Source organism: Epinephelus lanceolatus, chromosome 4 (assembly GCF_041903045.1).
Source record: "Epinephelus lanceolatus isolate andai-2023 chromosome 4, ASM4190304v1, whole genome shotgun sequence".
Classification (NCBI taxonomy): Eukaryota; Metazoa; Chordata; class Actinopteri; order Perciformes; family Serranidae; genus Epinephelus; species Epinephelus lanceolatus.
Window position 1 is genome coordinate 46,662,150 of NC_135737.1, and position 18,291 is coordinate 46,680,440.

General features: G+C 40.3%; 1 protein-coding gene across 1 annotated transcript; it reads right to left on the minus strand.

The window, feature by feature from the left end:
- Nucleotides 1-6,019: 6,019 nt before the first annotated feature.
- On the minus strand, nt 6,020-13,785 carry cox7a1 (cytochrome c oxidase subunit 7A1). The gene is made up of 4 exons (XM_033630941.2): nt 13,656-13,785; nt 8,367-8,453; nt 6,472-6,556; nt 6,020-6,238 (listed from the first exon to the last, which is right to left on the minus strand). Exons 1-4 carry the CDS (start codon nt 13,668-13,670, stop codon nt 6,180-6,182), a joined length of 246 nt encoding a protein of 81 aa, XP_033486832.2. The 5' UTR covers nt 13,671-13,785; the 3' UTR covers nt 6,020-6,179.
- Between the last annotated feature and the right edge of the window lie 4,506 nt (nt 13,786-18,291).

An 18,291-nucleotide genomic window follows, 5' to 3' on the forward strand; every position in this document is an offset into this window, starting at 1 on the left:
ACCCTATCACCATAATTAATGTTGTACATTACTGCAAACCATAGATACGTATATTTATACATTATTATGGAGCAGATATGTTGAATCTTTTAACAACTCAACATGTGGGTAGGTTTGGTTACCAAAACCACTTGGTTATGATTAGGAAATGATCATGTTTTGGCTTCAAATACCCAATTTGGGGGGCATAATCCCTGCTGGAAAAACAGTGATGGGTCGCTAAAAACACCCACAGCTGGAGCCTCAAAAGCTGCCCTAAAATACAAGAGATGTTTTTTGTTGGTTTTGAATGCAGTGGTCCGAAGCTTGGCATTGGTTTCACCAAGTGTTTCACCATTCATCATCCTCGACACCTCTTGGTGACAACGTCCGCTCATTTACTGGATCAATTTAGAAACACTGATATGATACGTATGAAACATTCACATGTAATGTATTTGTGGTTTGCAGAAATGTACAAAGCCAACATTCTCTTCTCTTCAACTGGGCTGATGAATGACTTTTTAAATCTATAATGTCAGAATCCAGTTACTCCACAATACTCATTTGTCTTCTGCCAATGCAGATTTTGCTTCATGAGTATCAGTCTCCCATGGTGATTACGAAACGAAGAAGTTGAGTCCAGCCGTGTAAACTTTTTCCTTGTTCTTTATTTCTAACACAGAAATCAGGATGTTGAAAGATGTACAGGTGCTGCCTGATTATCACTCTCCAGTCATCTGAGTGTTGATCAGATCTGTTGGGTCTCGCCTTTTTACTGCGAACCAACGAAGAAATGGAGAAATTCCACAGTAGAGTCTGTGTCATCATATTATAAATGGAAACTAATTTCAGCTGCCCTCTTAGAGAGGGGAAGGAAACAAGAAGGGTTCAGATGGGGATAATGGTGCATTTCCTTAAAGGTGTTCATGGTTATCTCACCCCTTCCAAGCCTCATGGATTTAAACCCAATTTCTCACCCCTTAGCTTTAGATGTGGTCTAGTTTGGGGCACTTTCCTTCAGTCCAACCAGCAGTGTAGTAAACCACAAGGCTTCTGGCAGGGGATCTGTGATGCTTCATCCACAATCCATGGAGTCACTTTCCTAATGGGTCGCGAGGTATGCCTTCTGGGCAGCCTCTTAAATTCTTATATTAGACTTAGCTAGGAAATGAGTTTCCTCCGTGGGGTGTCTGGGGTCAGCCTTAGAGATAGGGGAAGGAGCTCGGACATTCGGAGGGAGCTCGGAGTAGAGCCGCTGCTCCTTCGTGTCGAAAGGGGTCAGTTGAGGTGGCTCGGGCATCTGATCTGGATCCTCCTGGGCGCCTCTCGCTGGAGGTGTTCTGGGCACGTCCCTCTGGTAGGAGGCCCCGGGGCAGACCCAGAACATGCTGGAGGGATTATATATGTCATCTGGCCTGGGAACGCCTCAGGGTCCCCCAGGAGGAGCTGGAAAGTGTTGCTGGGAAGAGGGACGTCTGGGGTGCTTTGCTTTGCCTGCTGCCCCCGTGACCCAGCCCTGGATAAGCAGATGAAAATGGATGGACGGATGGACGGACTTAGATATTCAGTCAAGCTCGCAGAAATCTTGTTGGATGTTGACAAAAGAGTATATTGCGATGAGATGAAAGTCAGATCTCCCATTACCTGCTGGACTGTGGCCCTCCAGAGTGAACAGCTGCGTAGCTCTGGAGGAAATAACTTACTCACTAAAGGTAAGATAAAGTCTTTCTATGAAGTATGGCAACCTTTTATTAACTACATGGAGAATCCCCCATCTCACGTGATTGATTAACTGTCTGCATGTTCTCTTTATTCTCTCTTTATTCTATCTCTCACCTGCTTTCTTTGTATTGTACTACCTAATTTTATTGGTTACATTTTTATTTGCATTGTGATGTACCAATTTATTTTATTGTCTGTTTATTTTTGAGGCGTTCGTAATGTAAAATGGGTGTTTGTGTTCTGTCTTGGCAGTTTTAGAAAGTTACAAAAGCCCCCCACTTTACGCACCCTTGACACCCTTGATAGCACTATATGACATCAGTTTAGGAACGCTCATGTGATACGTGTAAAATGTGCAAATGTAGCGTATTTGTAATTTGCAGAGACAATGCCAACATTTTCTTCTGCCGGCTGGGCTGCACGTCAGGTCTACATGCTGCCTTCTTAACACTGCCAGCATCTCAAAAATACTGCAAACAGCCCTAAGAATACCTCCAAACTTTGCAGAGAAAATCAAAACAGATGGCTTTGCACACAGGAGAGTATTGTCATATTGACAACAAACAAACTGATGATTCAAAGTTGGAAGAACACTACTGTCTAAAAAGTAGGACACTCAAACATTGAGATTCTAATAAAGTACATTTAAGTATGCTGGAATATGTAGACAGGTGTATCCACATACTTTTGGCCATGTAATGTTTGTGCTTTCTGTACAAAAAGTTGAATGTTGAGTTAATTAATTTTTATTTTAGCCTGAGAAATCATTACAACAGAATTAGTGGCGTCATGATGTAGCTCCTGTTTAACACCACCAGGTGGGGACGTTGCTATGTATTCACTTCCTCCAGCAGTCACTGTTGTGTAACAGCTGGAGAGGATCAGAAGCACGCAGCTGCCATTCCAAACTCTTATTCCAATTTACTTTTGCCTGTTTTACTTTGCTCTTGGAGTCACATCTGTCAGATGCCGTCATGGTGGGGTTCCTGCACTTTGTCTTCATCTGTGTTTGACCTCAATCCTGCTGTTTGTAGGCTGAGGGACTTTGTGTGGAGCCGGAGCCCTGAGGTCCGAAACTTTGGAGTGAAACTTTGGAGCTCCTTACTTCACACCACATCCTCCCTCTCTTGATCTCTGGATGAAAATAAATGATCTGAAAGGAAGTCTGCAGACATTTGGCTCTTGAGTGATGATGGAGGAGAACACTAATACAGATTAGTTCAAGAACCCACATTTGATTTTGAAATCTCAAACCCCCTTTGTGCAATGTGGAAAAAATCATCAACGCTCGTGCCATGTTCTTTTTTTAGGATGTGGGGAACTTTATGGAACAGTTGCATTTACACCAAAAACAAAAACTCCTCAGTTAGATTCACAAAAACATCAAGGTTTGGCTTCAAATATACACACACCAGCCATTTAAAAGGTACAGCTGTTCATCCACTCATTAACACAAATAGTTAATCAGCCAATCACATGGCAGCATCTAAATGTATTTAGGCATGTAGACATGGTGAAGACGAGCTGCTGAAGTTCAATTTAAGTGACTTTGAACGTGGCATGGTTGTTGGTGCCAGACGGGCTGCTCTGAGTATTTACTGGGATTTTCAGCACAACCATCTCTAGGGTTTACAGAGGATGGTCCCAAAAAGAGAAAATATCCAGTGAGCCAAAATGCCTTGTTGATGCCAGAGGTCAGAGGAGAATGGCCAGACTGGTTCAAGATGATAGAAAGGCAACAGGAAGTCAAATAAGCACTGGTTCCAACCAAGGTGTGCAGAAGAGCATCTCTGAAGCAACAACACCTTGTCCAACCTTGAAGCAGATGGGCTACAGCAGCAGAAGACCACACCAGGTGCCACTCCTGTCAGCTAACAACAGGAAACTGAGGCTACAATTCACACGGGTTTTCTCACCAAAACTGGACAACAGAAGATTGGAAAAACATTACCTGGTCTGATGAGTCTGGATTTCTGCAGCGACATTCAGATGGTAGGGTCAGAATTTGGCGTAAGCAACATGAAAGCATGAAAAATTAAGGCAGCTCTGAAGGCAAAAGGGGTTCCAACCTGGTACGAGCAAGGCGTACCTAATAAAGTGTCCAGGAAGTGTATATGACACGTCACGTGAAATCACTCATATGATATATGTTGACATGATTTTATTGTCAAAATAACTCAACTCATTGACTTTTACTTTCACACAGGCAGAGCCGGAGTTTCTTTGATGAACAAGAGACAATAACAGAGACAATAACAGATTATAAAATGAGCTTCCTTAACAAAACCTGACAGCATTTTGTGCCATTTTTGCTTACAAATAGTCAATAATAAGCTCAAAGATGGGCAAGTGGACAGTTTGGGTCGGCTAAGTAATTTACTCTCCCCTATGAAACAAGCACTCTCATGATTCTTTGGTTAAAATAAATCTACTGAGGTTAATAATAAACAAATACTGCAGTCTGTTTAAACAGCCTGGTCTCGATACCAGAGCGCCAAAATAGGCTGCTTGGGCAGTGTGTTAGGTGTTATTATAATGATGGCATTAAAGTGAAACACACCAGGCTTTCAGTCAACTCCAATGTAAACCCATCTACACCATTATTAGATGGTCAGAGCAACAGATATGGTTTATGGAGCATGAAGGTCCGCACAGGGTGGGTGGTAGTGTAGGTGGATGGACCTACAGGTTACAACAGTGGTGTGGAGTTTGCGTCACTCAGAGTCAGGTGCCTTAACCTAACCGCTGAGCCCTTCTTACCACTGACTCTTTGTGTCAAGCTGCAACGCAAAAGGCTGACCCCAGTCTCATTTTAGTGACGCCCAGGGCTTCTGTGGCAAAATAGTACGAGTATGGATGAGAACGTGCTGATTTAAAGATAGTGTTGCTTAAAGTCGGTCTCACTTAGGGCCCATCCCAATACCCCCCCTTAGCCCTACTCCTCAGCCCTACCCCTACATTTGCGCGTTCCCACGAGGGGTAGTGGTGTCCCAATTCCTTTTTGCGTGTAGGGGTAGGGGGCGTAACGAGGGGTAGTGGGTATGAAACTAGCCCTTCGGAGCGAAGGATTTCAGATGCTGACTTGCCAGTGAGGGGTAGATATCGCCATGGCTACCACAGAGCAAGAGACGGGGAAAAAAGTTCATACATGTATGTATAATTTCGCAAATAAACATGGAACTTTTGTAAAAACGTTTTTGAATAAATGTCTATTTGTGGAGTGAATGGTATAACAATTTGTTATTGCTATTCACAGTGTCTAGATTGGAGTTGACAGAAAGCTAGCCAGCTAGCTAACGTTAACTTTACCGTCGTCAGGTTGCTTGTTAGCTAGCTCGCACTGTCTGGCGTCTGTCATCTGTCCTGTTCTGCAAAATTGTCGGATTTTTCGCATTACCATAACATGCCAGCTAGTATAACTATGCTGCCTCGTAATATTAGCTGGTTAGCTAGCTAGCTAGCTAGCTAGCTGAAGTCCCGTCGTCTGTCGTTCATCAGACGAAGCATGATGAATACAGCAAACGCGATAGGTAGGATGAACTCAACCGGAGACTCCATTGTAGATGCCGGTTGGAAATGTAGATGGCTCGCAGCTTCCTGTTTAAAATAGTTACGTATGAAAATAGAACGTAACTGATGCGGTAACGTAGTGAGTGATGTCCCAGTTCCTAGGGAAAGATTTCAATCCCTACCCCTCGTTGCTTCATTTTGAGGGCCAAGGGGTAGTGGACAAAGGGGGGTATTGGGATTGGGCCTTAGTCTTTACATGCTTATTTATACAATGAATGTGCTTAGAGTAATATTTACAATATACAAGTTAGTTCAGTGCCATGTGAACACGTTACAGTGGGCGGGCCCCCAAATCAAATCATGCTTATGGCCCCCAAAAGTCTAGGGCCGGCCCTGCGCACAGGACACGAGCACTGGTCCCCTGGATTTAAGTCCAGTGCTCGTTTGACCCACCCACCTGAGCACTTTGTCATACTTTATGCTACGTCACCTGACCACCTCCTTTGCTCCTTTCATAGGTGCTCCAGTCACAAAAGGTCGCCGTCTACCAAAAGACATAAATATGTGCCATGATTTCTGCTCATAAAAATGACATGGTGGTTGTATTTCAGAAGACAGTCTCTAATTTTCTGCTGAAATGCTGCAGATGCCGCTCTACAGAAAGAAAATTTATTGTTGGTTTGGACTCAGTGGTGTTAATGGACCTTATTTTATGGCCTAAACATCTTTAATTTAATATTTAATTTAATAGTTAACGTCAGTCAGAACCCAAAGAGACACAAATGAAACTCTGGAGGCGTTGAGATTAAATCTTTTTACACTTTTTACATATTCATCTTTGCCATGATCAAAGTACAACGACTTGTCATAAAATCAAATAGAATTGTACACAACAAACATTAGTGTTAGACGAAGCCAGGCGTCGTTCTCCATGCGTTAGACTGAGCCCGGGGCTGGTTTCTTCTCTATGCTTTTTTCTGAGGCAAGCAGGCCATGAGCAGCCAGTACAGAGAGTAGCAGGTTCCTGCAGAGAAGACAAATACATCAAGACACTGAGGACTCTCACTTTAAGGTTATCAGTGGTTATTTATTTACTTTAAATAATAATTAAGTCCTGGTAGATTTTCAGGTATGGTGACTTTATACTTCTGCTCTACAAATATTTGTTGGAGCTGTCTGGTTAAAGCTAGATGTAATTCACAGATGAAGCTGTTTCAGTCCGTTAAGCCTCTGAACCAAACTGTCTGCACACGTTACCTCCAAGAGTTAGCGTCATGGTCGCCCGGTAGAGCACAACGTCAAAGGTTCCCCCCTTGATGTGGACTGGCAACCCGTTGTCCTCCTGTAATCGTGGAAACCACATGGTGAGAACAGTGTGTGCGAATGTGTTAGCATGAAGCCTGATATTACTCAGCACAGTAATGAGCTGGAGGGAGCTGATGAAACAAACTGAACATTAACGGTAATAATGTTCTCAGTTCTCCCCTCGGCTGCGTGTGTCAGGAGGCTTTTACATGTGTTTTCAGTAGAATTTGGCCAAGCGGTTGCAAATAAAAACTTCTCCTCAAGTCCTGTCATGTTGTTGTGTTCTGACCTCCAGCTGTTTCTGGACATGGTCCCTATTTTGTGGAATAATTGCTGCCAAATGCCACAAAAGGCTTTGAGGTCTGAGAGCTGTGGGGGATAAGACGTTTTGGATATTTTGATGGTAATTAAAGAATTAACTTGTTTTATTCCAACTGACCAGCCCATATGGCAAAGATCCAGGTGTTACTCTAGACTTTATGAAAATAATGGACGTAGCCAAACTCAAACTTCCTTAATGACTAGGTGATAAATGCAGACGGTTGTTCTGTACAAGCAGCTTTTTACATTTATTGTTAGATGGCAATCACTAACAGCCATAATAATTATGACGGCAGCAAAGGAGTTGGGTGATGTAGTTATAAAGAGCAGGGACCAGTTGCACAAAACAGTTCCCATGCAGATTGTTTGTTTGCTTGGACTCTTGTAACACCTATTACCATCCCACTCTTTAAGGTGGCTTATAGTTACTGACAAAATGTCAGAAGAAAAGAAGAGAAGAAAACCATACTGGTCAGAGGAGGGAAAGATTAAACTTTTAGAGGAGTCAGTCAGTCAAATCTAAAGTGTAAAATCAAAAGCATATCTGTCGGGTTCTCCTGGTCGCAGAACACTCTGCTCAGGATGTGTTAGTTCTTTTCATTTATCACCATAAACGTGATCACACTGCAGTGAAGACAGAGTCAAAGGTACCTTAAATTTTGTTTTTTTATCTACCTTGCTTTGGTTGCTAAGGTCTTTTGTGCAACGGTCTAGGGATTCCTTAAGTATAAGACCAAGACAAGGAGAAAACCATGGAAACCTCAAGGAGAAGACTTAGGTGTGTTTTGTGCGAGCGATTTTATTTTAAGGAAACCTTAACTAGGACTCAAGGGTGTTTTGTGCAACCAGCCTCTGAGACTTAAAAAAAATAAATAAAAATTTGGAGCCAAAGTTTTTGGACTCCTGTTTTGAAGCAGCTCCGTCGCCAGGAGAAAACGCTGGCATCATACGTTTATGGATCAAATCAACGTTTGTAAAGTGACGTAATGTACGTGCTGACTTTGTCATCTGGAGGTAGAGGGGATGGCAGGTGGTGTGACACCTGGACGAGACAGTTGGTTGTGACGGTTGTTTTAACAAGTCGTTGCTGTTTTTCTGGTCGCAACAATAAAGGTCTTGGACTTGATGTTAACATGAGCCTGTGTGTCATCGACTTTGTTCTTTTGTGGTTTTAAAAAATAAAACCAGTTGCACAAAACACCTTAAGAAAAACTCTTCTTCTGACGTGGTGAGTTTTTCCTTATCTGCTGTGAGGGTCCAAAGGACAGAGGGATGTCGTATGCTATAAAGCCCTCTGAGGCAAATTGTGATTTGTGATATTGGGCTTTATAAATAAAACTGATTGATTGAATTCCCCAACAAGTTTGTGATCAGTCAGATTACCAAAGGTTTGACCTTGAGTCTGAGGCCTCGCTTTCCCCCTCACCCAGCCTTGGATATGAGATTCAGAAACATTAATAAAAACTGCTTTGCCAATGACTTTTACCAACTGTCCTCCCTCTTCTCTTCTCTACAGTTAACGTTACCTGGAAGAGTTTCTGAGCCTCAGGGACTCTGTTCCTCAGCTGTCTGGCGGAGCTGCTGAAGGCACGGCTGGCCAGAACTGGAACTTTCTGGAAAACCACAAAGATGTGGGAAATTTAGTTTGGATGATTGTGAGGATAAAGCACAGATAAATAGGACACAACAGCAGTTTAAATACCCCGAGGCTCATGCAGTGGAGATTTGAATGTGTTTAAAAGGACTTTGCATTTTGCATCTCTGCTCGTTGATGTTTCAGCATGTTCCATGTCCATCACACATGTCTGACTCCTGTCAGCGGGACCTCCGACTGTTTTCCTGGAACAGTCGGAGGATCTTAAATCAGTGCGTATTTTCTCAGCTAGGCTTCTGTATGCAGGACGTTAACTTATAGGAGTTTTTTCTTTTTCAAAAGTCAGTAAATCTTTGAGTCTGTGATGATCCGATAGTTTAACCAAACTGTTGTGACTCTGTGACACGACAGTGACACAGGTGAAAGAGGAAGGGAGAGTGGCGCTGGGACTTGTATCATTTCTGTTTTCCAGAGCAGAGGAGGCCGCTGGGAGCTGACAGATGACACACTGGTTCCAGGTGTGGTTTCACTGGTTACTGTGGTTTTATATGACTGAAAGCTTCACTGCACCTTTGTTTTGTTTTCTGCCTTTTTGATGCTCTGGTGTGAAAGTGATTCTCGCTTTGTTCCTTTTTTTTGTACCATCGCACAGGACGTCATCATCAGGAGCCAAACTGAGGTCAGTCTGACACCCGACACGCTGCAAACCAACTGTGCTTCATTAGAACAGACCAACATGTCTTTTCTGCACAGTTTTGTGGGAACTTTATTTCCACTTGACAATAATAAGTTGCATTGTTAAAACGTCTGTAGATAGATAGATATTCAATCTATTTGGCAGTTCAACACGTTCTCCTCCGAACTCATCAGATCCCGCTGCTTTGTCAGTGGACTTAAAGGTCAAAATATGACCCACCAGGTGGCCTTGTGTGTTGGTTTGGATGTTCATGGACAGCGTCTCCATTTACACAGGAAATGTACACTTTGTGCTCGTTAAATGTCTTTTTTAAATTAAACTTAGAACTCAGGTGAAACACTGTGTTTTTAGGTTTATTTCCTTTAGTTTAGGCAACAAAAGCAGAAGGTTAGGTTTAGAAAAAAACCTCATGGTTTGGCTCACAATAAGTACCGTTCTCACTAGCGTCATGTCACATCATGCGACATACATCATGTGACATATGCAACTACTGTAGCATGCTACATATACCAGCACACTCAGTGTTATTAAAGTCACACAGTAATCAACCAGCCAACCTGGTCTCTTCCAGTGTCAGACACCGCCGAAAAAAGCCGTCCTTTAACGTCGGCATGATATGCAGCCAGTCGCTGTTATTGTTCCATGGTGCCCAGCAGCGTCAGGGGGAAATAACTCGGTGGGACAACAACGAAAGTTGAGGCGGGGAATAGGGCAGGCGGGCGGGGTGGTGGATGGGTCCAACAACCCAACTTTCACTGAGAAGGCTGGCATTTGCTTCTCGTATGATTATGAAGCCAAACCCTGTTCTTTTTTCCGAAACCCAACCACATCAATTTGCAGTGTTGTACCGATGTAGTGCTTTTATTTTGAAAGAGACTGTATGCAAACTGTACATTTCCTGTGAAAACAGAAGTGTATTTTGAAAACAGACAATGCATGTAACAGGCTGAAGTTGACACGGCGTCCCAGAACGTCAACAACCAACACACCCAGGGTACCTTGGACGTCATATGTGGACGTGGAAAGTCCATGACCAAACGTGGACATGTGACGAGGTCACAGTGAGGATGTGATGCCAAAAGTGACGCAGGAGGGTACCTAGTGCGTCACATTTTGACGTGTAGGTCCACTGACAAAGTGTTACAAGTGACTACAGTGTTATTCACTTTTTTTTTACAGCAGTTAATAACTGCTGATTAATAAACACCAAAAAATTTTAGCCTATTAACATGCAGATTGTTGATCTGTTCATACAAATGTAAATGAGGAAAAATCTGTCTCCATAGAAGTTTTCAACAAACAACATTATTTTAGAGGTCACTCTGAGCTCACAACAGCTCCGATATAATATATCATTGGAAATGTGTGGACTGACCCAATCTGGAGCTCAAACACACTTTAACCAAAACTTCAGATAATTTCAACTTTAATCATGATAACGTTCTGTGATGGTACTCTGAGTTTCAGACGCAGCTGCACACGCAAACACACTCTCTGCCTTGTTTAAAGATACTTTGTGTTTCGTTGCTTTTCACCTCACAGTCTATACAAGAGTCACTTTGCTGTCTCTTTAAGAAAGCTTCATGACTTTTTAACTGTCTGCCAAGGTCACATTGGGTTTCTGCGGGCAGGACTGACACTCCTGACAGCCAATCACAGCCTCTGAACCTGACACTTCAACCAGTCAGGAGGCAGGGGAGGGGAAGTGTGTGTATGCCAGTGTTATGAGGGTAAATTGTGCCAACTGTGGTCTGTGAGTTCCACACTAGTGTTCTCTGTGTTTGCAGTCAGGTGGTGTTTGCTCGACCAATGAGAGCTCGTTTCCTTAATGTAAATAACTTAGGCCGAAGATAAACAGCAGCCTGAACATGGTGCTCATCACATGTAGATCATTAATACAGCACGGCAGAGGAATCAAAGTTTTTAGTGTTCAGAATCATATTCAAACAACTGCATTAATCCCAGCAGGGACAATTAGCTCACCTTGCACACACACTGTAACATACAGTAACATGTAGACACATTAATAGATGAGGAATGAACAGAAATCAAAGATAAAAAAAAAAAAAAAATGTGGCAAGGAGTCCAGTGGATTAGAGGAATCTATTAATATTTTTTAAAAAGTTAATAGACGTATAATCAATAATATAATAATAATAAATACTAAAAAATAGAAATAAACAGTAGATAAAATAAAGCAGAGGGAATTAAAGATTTTGACACCGGTTAATTTTACAAGCAGGTAAAACGTAAAAGTGTCCTGACGGCAACCAGGAAACTAAAAAACATTATATACAGTATGTGCTCTCTGGAGGACCTGTTGATCTGTAAACTTGCTTTGCTGATTAATTATTATTTATGTGACTTTAACTCATTGACTTTTCTAATCCATTATGTTGTCTGTCTTTGCCTGTAAGGTGACCTTGAGTGTCTTGAAAGGCACCTATAAATAAAAGGAATTATTATCATTGTTGACTGCAAAAAACGGTCACTTCCTGTCTGTGATCTTAGAGCAGATTATTATATATTTAGACTGTTTCTGTCTTTCATTGTGAGGCTGTGAAACATGCAGATCAATACACTTGATTGCTGCATTTCCAGCAGCGTCTGTTCCCCCAAAGCCAAACCTGATCTCTTATTAACCATAACTAGATGGTGTTTGTGCCTAAACATGACCACACATGAACCACAGACTTGTTGAAACATAAACAAAGTTTCAGTACACTTGCTGCATAGTAATCTACAACAATCCGTGTATCTGTGGTTTGCACAAACGTACACCAGTACTAACGTTGTTTTTTGACCATTATTAATTACTATGAAAATGTAAAAATAATTCATTACAAGTAAAAGTCCTTCTGCCGCAACTCAAGTAATAGCAAAGAAGTATTTTGAGCTAAATGTACTTAAAGTATCCAAAGTTAAAGTACTCAGTGGGCACAAGACTGACATGTAATTAAATATATTACCAGACTGCTGTTGGTAAAGAATAAACCATGTAAGCAGTATTAAAATGTTACTGATAATACGGTAAATAATATGAAAGCATACTGATGCCACGCCAGGAAAAACAAACAAAACAAACTATATAATAAATATAGATTATTTATTATTGATTAAATCAATTAAATAAATATTATTTAAAACTATATAATTATTTATCTTCTTATAATGTGAAAAGTTTTTTTTATTCTCCAAGAAAAGTTTCTTGATATGGCATGAAAATATCTTTTTTTTTAAAAAAAAAACAAAAAAAAAAAACCAACTTTCCATATCATTACCTGGTACTGATCTTTATTATTATTACTATTATTATCATTACTTTATTTATTTTAATATTCTTGTTTTTTTTTTTTGTTTGTTTGTTTCTGGCCTGGCAGCTCTGCACTTCTACTAACTGAATCAAATCTCGATCAACAAATGCAACATTTCTAATATAATAATGAGATTTGGATGTAAGACATTATTCTGAGGTGTAAGCAGTGGTGGAGGAAGTATTAAGAACCTCTACTGAAAATAAAGTAATATAACCACACTGTAAAAATACTCTGTTACTGGTAAAAGTCCTGCATTGAAAATAAGTAGAAGTATGTAAGTACAAACAGGAGGATGTATTAAAAGTAAAAGTACTCTGATTAAAACATTAAATAAGTACATTATTGTAATAAAAGAAAAATGCTGCAAATCCTGATACTTGAGAAGCTGAAATATTTTTTTGCATTTGCCTAAAAAATGACCTAAAAGATTATCAGAATAGTTTCCAATTAATTTTCCAATCAATGAACTAATCGTTTCAGCTGCAGCTGTGTGCAAAAATATTAATTTGTAAAGTAACTTAAATATCCAAATAATAGTAGTGTTGCAAAATGTACAATATTCCTTTTTAAGTAGAAAGTAGCATGAGATTAAAATGCTTAAGTAAAGTAAAAGTCCCTCAAATGTGTACTCTAGTACAGTACTCGAGTAAATATACCTAGTTCCACTCCACCTCTGAGTACAAGTACCTTAAACTTGTATTTTAAGACGGTATTTAAATTTTGCGGATGATGAACAGACAGAATCAGCTGAGAATGTAAACATGTCAGCTGTGTGTGTGTGTGTGTGTGTGTGTGTGCTGCAGGTTCAACAAGTTTCTGCGTGTGTGTACGTGCAGAGCTGCATCGTCCCATTAGCACCAGGATACTGGTATAACAGTCAGACGCTGCAGCAGGTCACGTGAGGTGATCCTGCCGTCTGTATGAATATATGTTTATATATAGATCATGTGTTCACCTCGTATGACACCAGCAGACACCGGAATAAAATACAGCTCCTCAGAGTCAGACACAGAGAAAGTTTTACACTTCTGTCCTCCACAGTACAAAGGTCAGGCCTTAACCCACATTCTTCCTGCACAAACACACAGTTTATTCTATCCTCTCTCCTCTTGATCTCATCTCTTATCACCTGACACGAGTCCAGAAGCTGCAGACACACAAACAGAGACAGAAGACAGACAAAAGTTTGAAGAAAAATAATAGTTACCAGGAGGTGATTCATGTCTGTGGCTGTGTGTGTGTGTCGAGCTGCGCTGCCTCGCTTCACCCTGACAAGGACATGCGCACACACTCACACACACACTCAGAAACACACACACGTACAGTATCAGTGTTTTCTGAATCTCTGCCAAACTACGATCTGCTGTAGAGGCCAAACTGTGTGCGCTCGGCAACACGCAGGAAACAAACACAGTTAATATGAAAGCAGCTTTTTTACATTTCATTTCATGCACATTTTATTTTTTTATGCAGAGATCCAGAGCTACAGAAGACAGAAAGGTGCAGGCAGAGTTTCAGAGCAGTTTTACAGGTTATTTTGAAGATGAGTTTGTAGTAAGAGAGCTGTATTAAACTATCTGCAGTCCCTGGGCAGCAGAGGCAGAAGAAGAATTCAAATCCTTTCCTGCAGTAAAACTTCCATGGAAGGGATGGGTCTTTGGGGCCCAAAGTGGAAAGAGAGTTTCAAAAATACACAAACAGAGATACACAGATGCCAAACAGCTGCAAAGGCCCACAGCATGTATTACAGAGACTCATAATTTATTCTCTTATGTCTAATGTTTAAAGCATGTTCAGATGTGTCCATTTGTGTGCTATGTAAGGTTTAATGTATTTAATGTTTAGGGCATTTTTTGCCTTTAATTGATAGGATAGTGAAGTGGAGAGAGAGAGGGAGTGACATGCAGCAAGGGGCCACAGCCTGGAGTCAAACCCGGGCCACTGCGGCAACAGCCTTGTACATGGGGCGCCTGCTCTACCACTAAGCCACCGACGCCCCTAAATGTGGCCCCCAGCTAATGGGGATCCTAACAGATAAACAAGCAGACAAAAGGACTACAAAGAGACACAAAGCAACTACAAAGAGACACAAAGCAACTACAAAGAGACACAAAAGGACTACAAAGAGATGCAAAATGACTACAAAGAGACACAAAGCAACTACAAAGAGACACAAAAGGACTACAAAGAGATGCAAAAGGACTACAAAGAGGTACAAAATGACTACAGAGAGACACAAAGCAACTACAAAGAGATGCAAAATGACTACAAAGAGACACAAAGCAACTACAAAGAGACACAAAATGACTACAAAGAGACACAAAATGACTACAGAGAGACACAAAGCAACTACAAAGAGATGCAAAATGACTACAAAGAGACACAAAGCAACTACAAAGAGATGCAAAATGACTACAAAGAGACACAAAGCAACTACAAAGAGTCACAAAAGGACTACAAAGAGATGCAAAATGACTACAAAGAGACACAAAGCAACTACAAAGAGACACAAAAGGACTACAAAGAGATGCAAAAGGACTACAAAGAGATACAAAATGACTACAGAGAGACACAAAGCAACTACAAAGAGATGCAAAATGACTACAAAGAGACACAAAGCAACTACAAAGAGACACAAAAGGACTACAAAGAGACACAAAATAACTACAAAGAGACTCAAAGCAACTACAAAGAGACACAAAATGACTACAAAGAGATGCAAAATGACTACAAAGAGACACAAAATGACTACAGAGAGACACAAAGCAACTACAAAGAGATGCAAAATGACTACAAAGAGATGCAAAATGACGACAAAGAGACACAAAATGACTACAGAGAGACACAAAGCAACTACAAAGAGATGCAAAATGACTACAAAGAGATGCAAAGCAACTACAAAGAGTCACAAAAGGACTACAAAGAGATGCAAAAGGACTACAAAGAGGTACAAAATGACTACAGAGAGACACAAAGCAACTACAAAGAGATGCAAAATGACTACAAAGAGACACAAAGCAACTACAAAGAGACACAAAATGACTACAAAGAGACACAAAATGACTACAGAGAGACACAAAGCAACTACAAAGAGATGCAAAATGACTACAAAGAGACACAAAGCAACTACAAAGAGATGCAAAATGACTACAAAGAGACACAAAGCAACTACAAAGAGTCACAAAAGGACTACAAAGAGATGCAAAATGACTACAAAGAGACACAAAGCAACTACAAAGAGACACAAAAGGACTACAAAGAGATGCAAAAGGACTACAAAGAGGTACAAAATGACTACAGAGAGACACAAAGCAACTACAAAGAGATGCAAAATGACTACAAAGAGACACAAAGCAACTACAAAGAGACACAAAATGAATACAAAGAGACACAAAATGACTACAGAGAGACACAAAGCAACTACAAAGAGATGCAAAATGACTACAAAGAGACACAAAGCAACTACAAAGAGACACAAAAGGACTACAAAGAGACACAAAATGACTACAAAGAGACACAAAGCAACTACAAAGAGACACAAAATGACTACAAAGAGATGCAAAATGACTACAAAGAGACACAAAATGACTACAGAGAGACACAAAGCAACTACAAAGAGATGCAAAATGACTACAAAGAGATGCAAAATGACGACAAAGAGACACAAAATGACTACAGAGAGACACAAAGCAACTACAAAGAGATGCAAAATGACTACAAAGAGACACAAAGCAACTACAAAGAGTCACAAAAGGACTACAAAGAGATGCAAAATGACTATAAAGAGACACAAAGCAACTACAAAGAGACACAAAAGGACTACAAAGAGATGCAAAAGGACTACAAAGAGACACAAAATGACTACAGAGAGACACAAAGCAACTACAAAGAGATGCAAAATGACTACAAAGAGATGCAAAATGACGACAAAGAGACACAAAATGACTACAGAGAGACACAAAGCAACTACAAAGAGATGCAAAATGACTACAAAGAGACACAAAGCAACTACAAAGAGACACAAAAGGACTACAAAGAGATGCAAAATGACTACAAAGAGACACAAAGCAACTACAAAGAGACACAAAATGACTACAAAGAGATGCAAAATGACTACAAAGAGACACAAAATGACTACAGAGAGACACAAAGCAACTACAAAGAGATGCAAAAGGACTACAGAGATGCAAAATGACGACAAAGAGACACAAAATGACTACAGAGAGACACAAAGCAGCTACAAAGAGATGCAAAATGACTACAAAGAGACACAAAGCAACTACAAAGAGACACAAAATGACTACAAAGAGACACAAAGCAACTACAAAGAGACACAAAATGACTACAAAGAGATGCAAAATGACTACAAAGAGACACAAAATGACTACAGAGAGACACAAAGCAACTACAAAGAGATGCAAAATGACTACAAAGAGATGCAAAATGACGACAAAGAGACACAAAATGACTACAGAGAGACACAAAGCAACTACAAAGAGATGCAAAATGACTATAAAGAGACACAAAGCAACTACAAAGAGACACAAAAGGACTACAAAGAGATGCAAAAGGACTACAAAGAGACACAAAATGACTACAGAGAGACACAAAGCAACTACAAAGAGATGCAAAATGACTACAAAGAGATGCAAAATGACGACAAAGAGACACAAAATGACTACAGAGAGACACAAAGCAACTACAAAGAGATGCAAAATGACTACAAAGAGACACAAAGCAACTACAAAGAGACACAAAAGGACTACAAAGAGATGCAAAATGACTACAAAGAGACACAAAGCAACTACAAAGAGACACAAAATGACTACAAAGAGATGCAAAATGACTACAAAGAGACAAAATGACTACAGAGAGACACAAAGCAACTACAAAGAGATGCAAAAGGACTACAGAGATGCAAAATGACGACAAAGAGACACAAAATGACTACAGAGAGACACAAAGCAACTACAAAGAGATGCAAAATGACTACAAAGAGACACAAAGCAACTACAAAGAGTCACAAAATGACTACAAAGAGATGCAAAATGACTACAAAGAGACACAAAATGACTACAAAGAGACACAAAGCAACTACAAAGAGACACAAAAGGACTACAAAGAGATGCAAAAGGACTACAAAGAGGTACAAAATGACTACAGAGAGACACAAAGCAACTACAAAGAGATGCAAAATGACTACAAAGAGACACAAAGCAACTACAAAGAGACACAAAATGACTACAAAGAGACACAAAGCAACTACAAAGAGATGCAAAATGACTACAAAGAGACACAAAGCAACTACAAAGAGACACAAAAGGACTACAAAGAGATGCAAAATGACTACAAAGAGACACAAAGCAACTACAAAGAGATGCAAAATGACTACAAAGAGACACAAAGCAACTACAAAGAGATGCAAAATGACTACAAAGAGACACAAAATGACTACAAAGAGATGCAAAATGACTACAAAGAGACACAAAGCAACTACAAAGAGACACAAAATGACTACAAAGAGACACAAAGCAACTACAAAGAGACACAAAAGGACTACAAAGAGATGCAAAATGACTACAAAGAGACACAAAGCAACTACAAAGAGACACAAAATGACTACAAAGAGACACAAAATGACTACAAAGAGACACAAAGCAACTACAAAGAGATGCAAAATGACTACAAAGAGACACAAAGCAACTACAAAGAGATGCAAAATGATGACAAAGAGACACAAGAGACACATAATGACTACAAAGCGGTTAACACAGCCTAAGACACTAAACATCTCCGTCACATTCCACAGCTGCTGTGGAAAACGTGCTGCTGAGATCTTTTAC

Coding starts and splice junctions, on each gene's coding strand:
- cox7a1 (XM_033630941.2), bottom strand. Junction 6,557..8,366: donor AGGCTCAGAAACTCTTCCAG/GTAACGTTAACT, acceptor CCACGATTACAG/GAGGACAACGGGTTGCCAGT. Junction 6,239..6,471: donor CATGACGCTAACTCTTGGAG/GTAACGTGTGCA, acceptor TCTTCTCTGCAG/GAACCTGCTACTCTCTGTAC.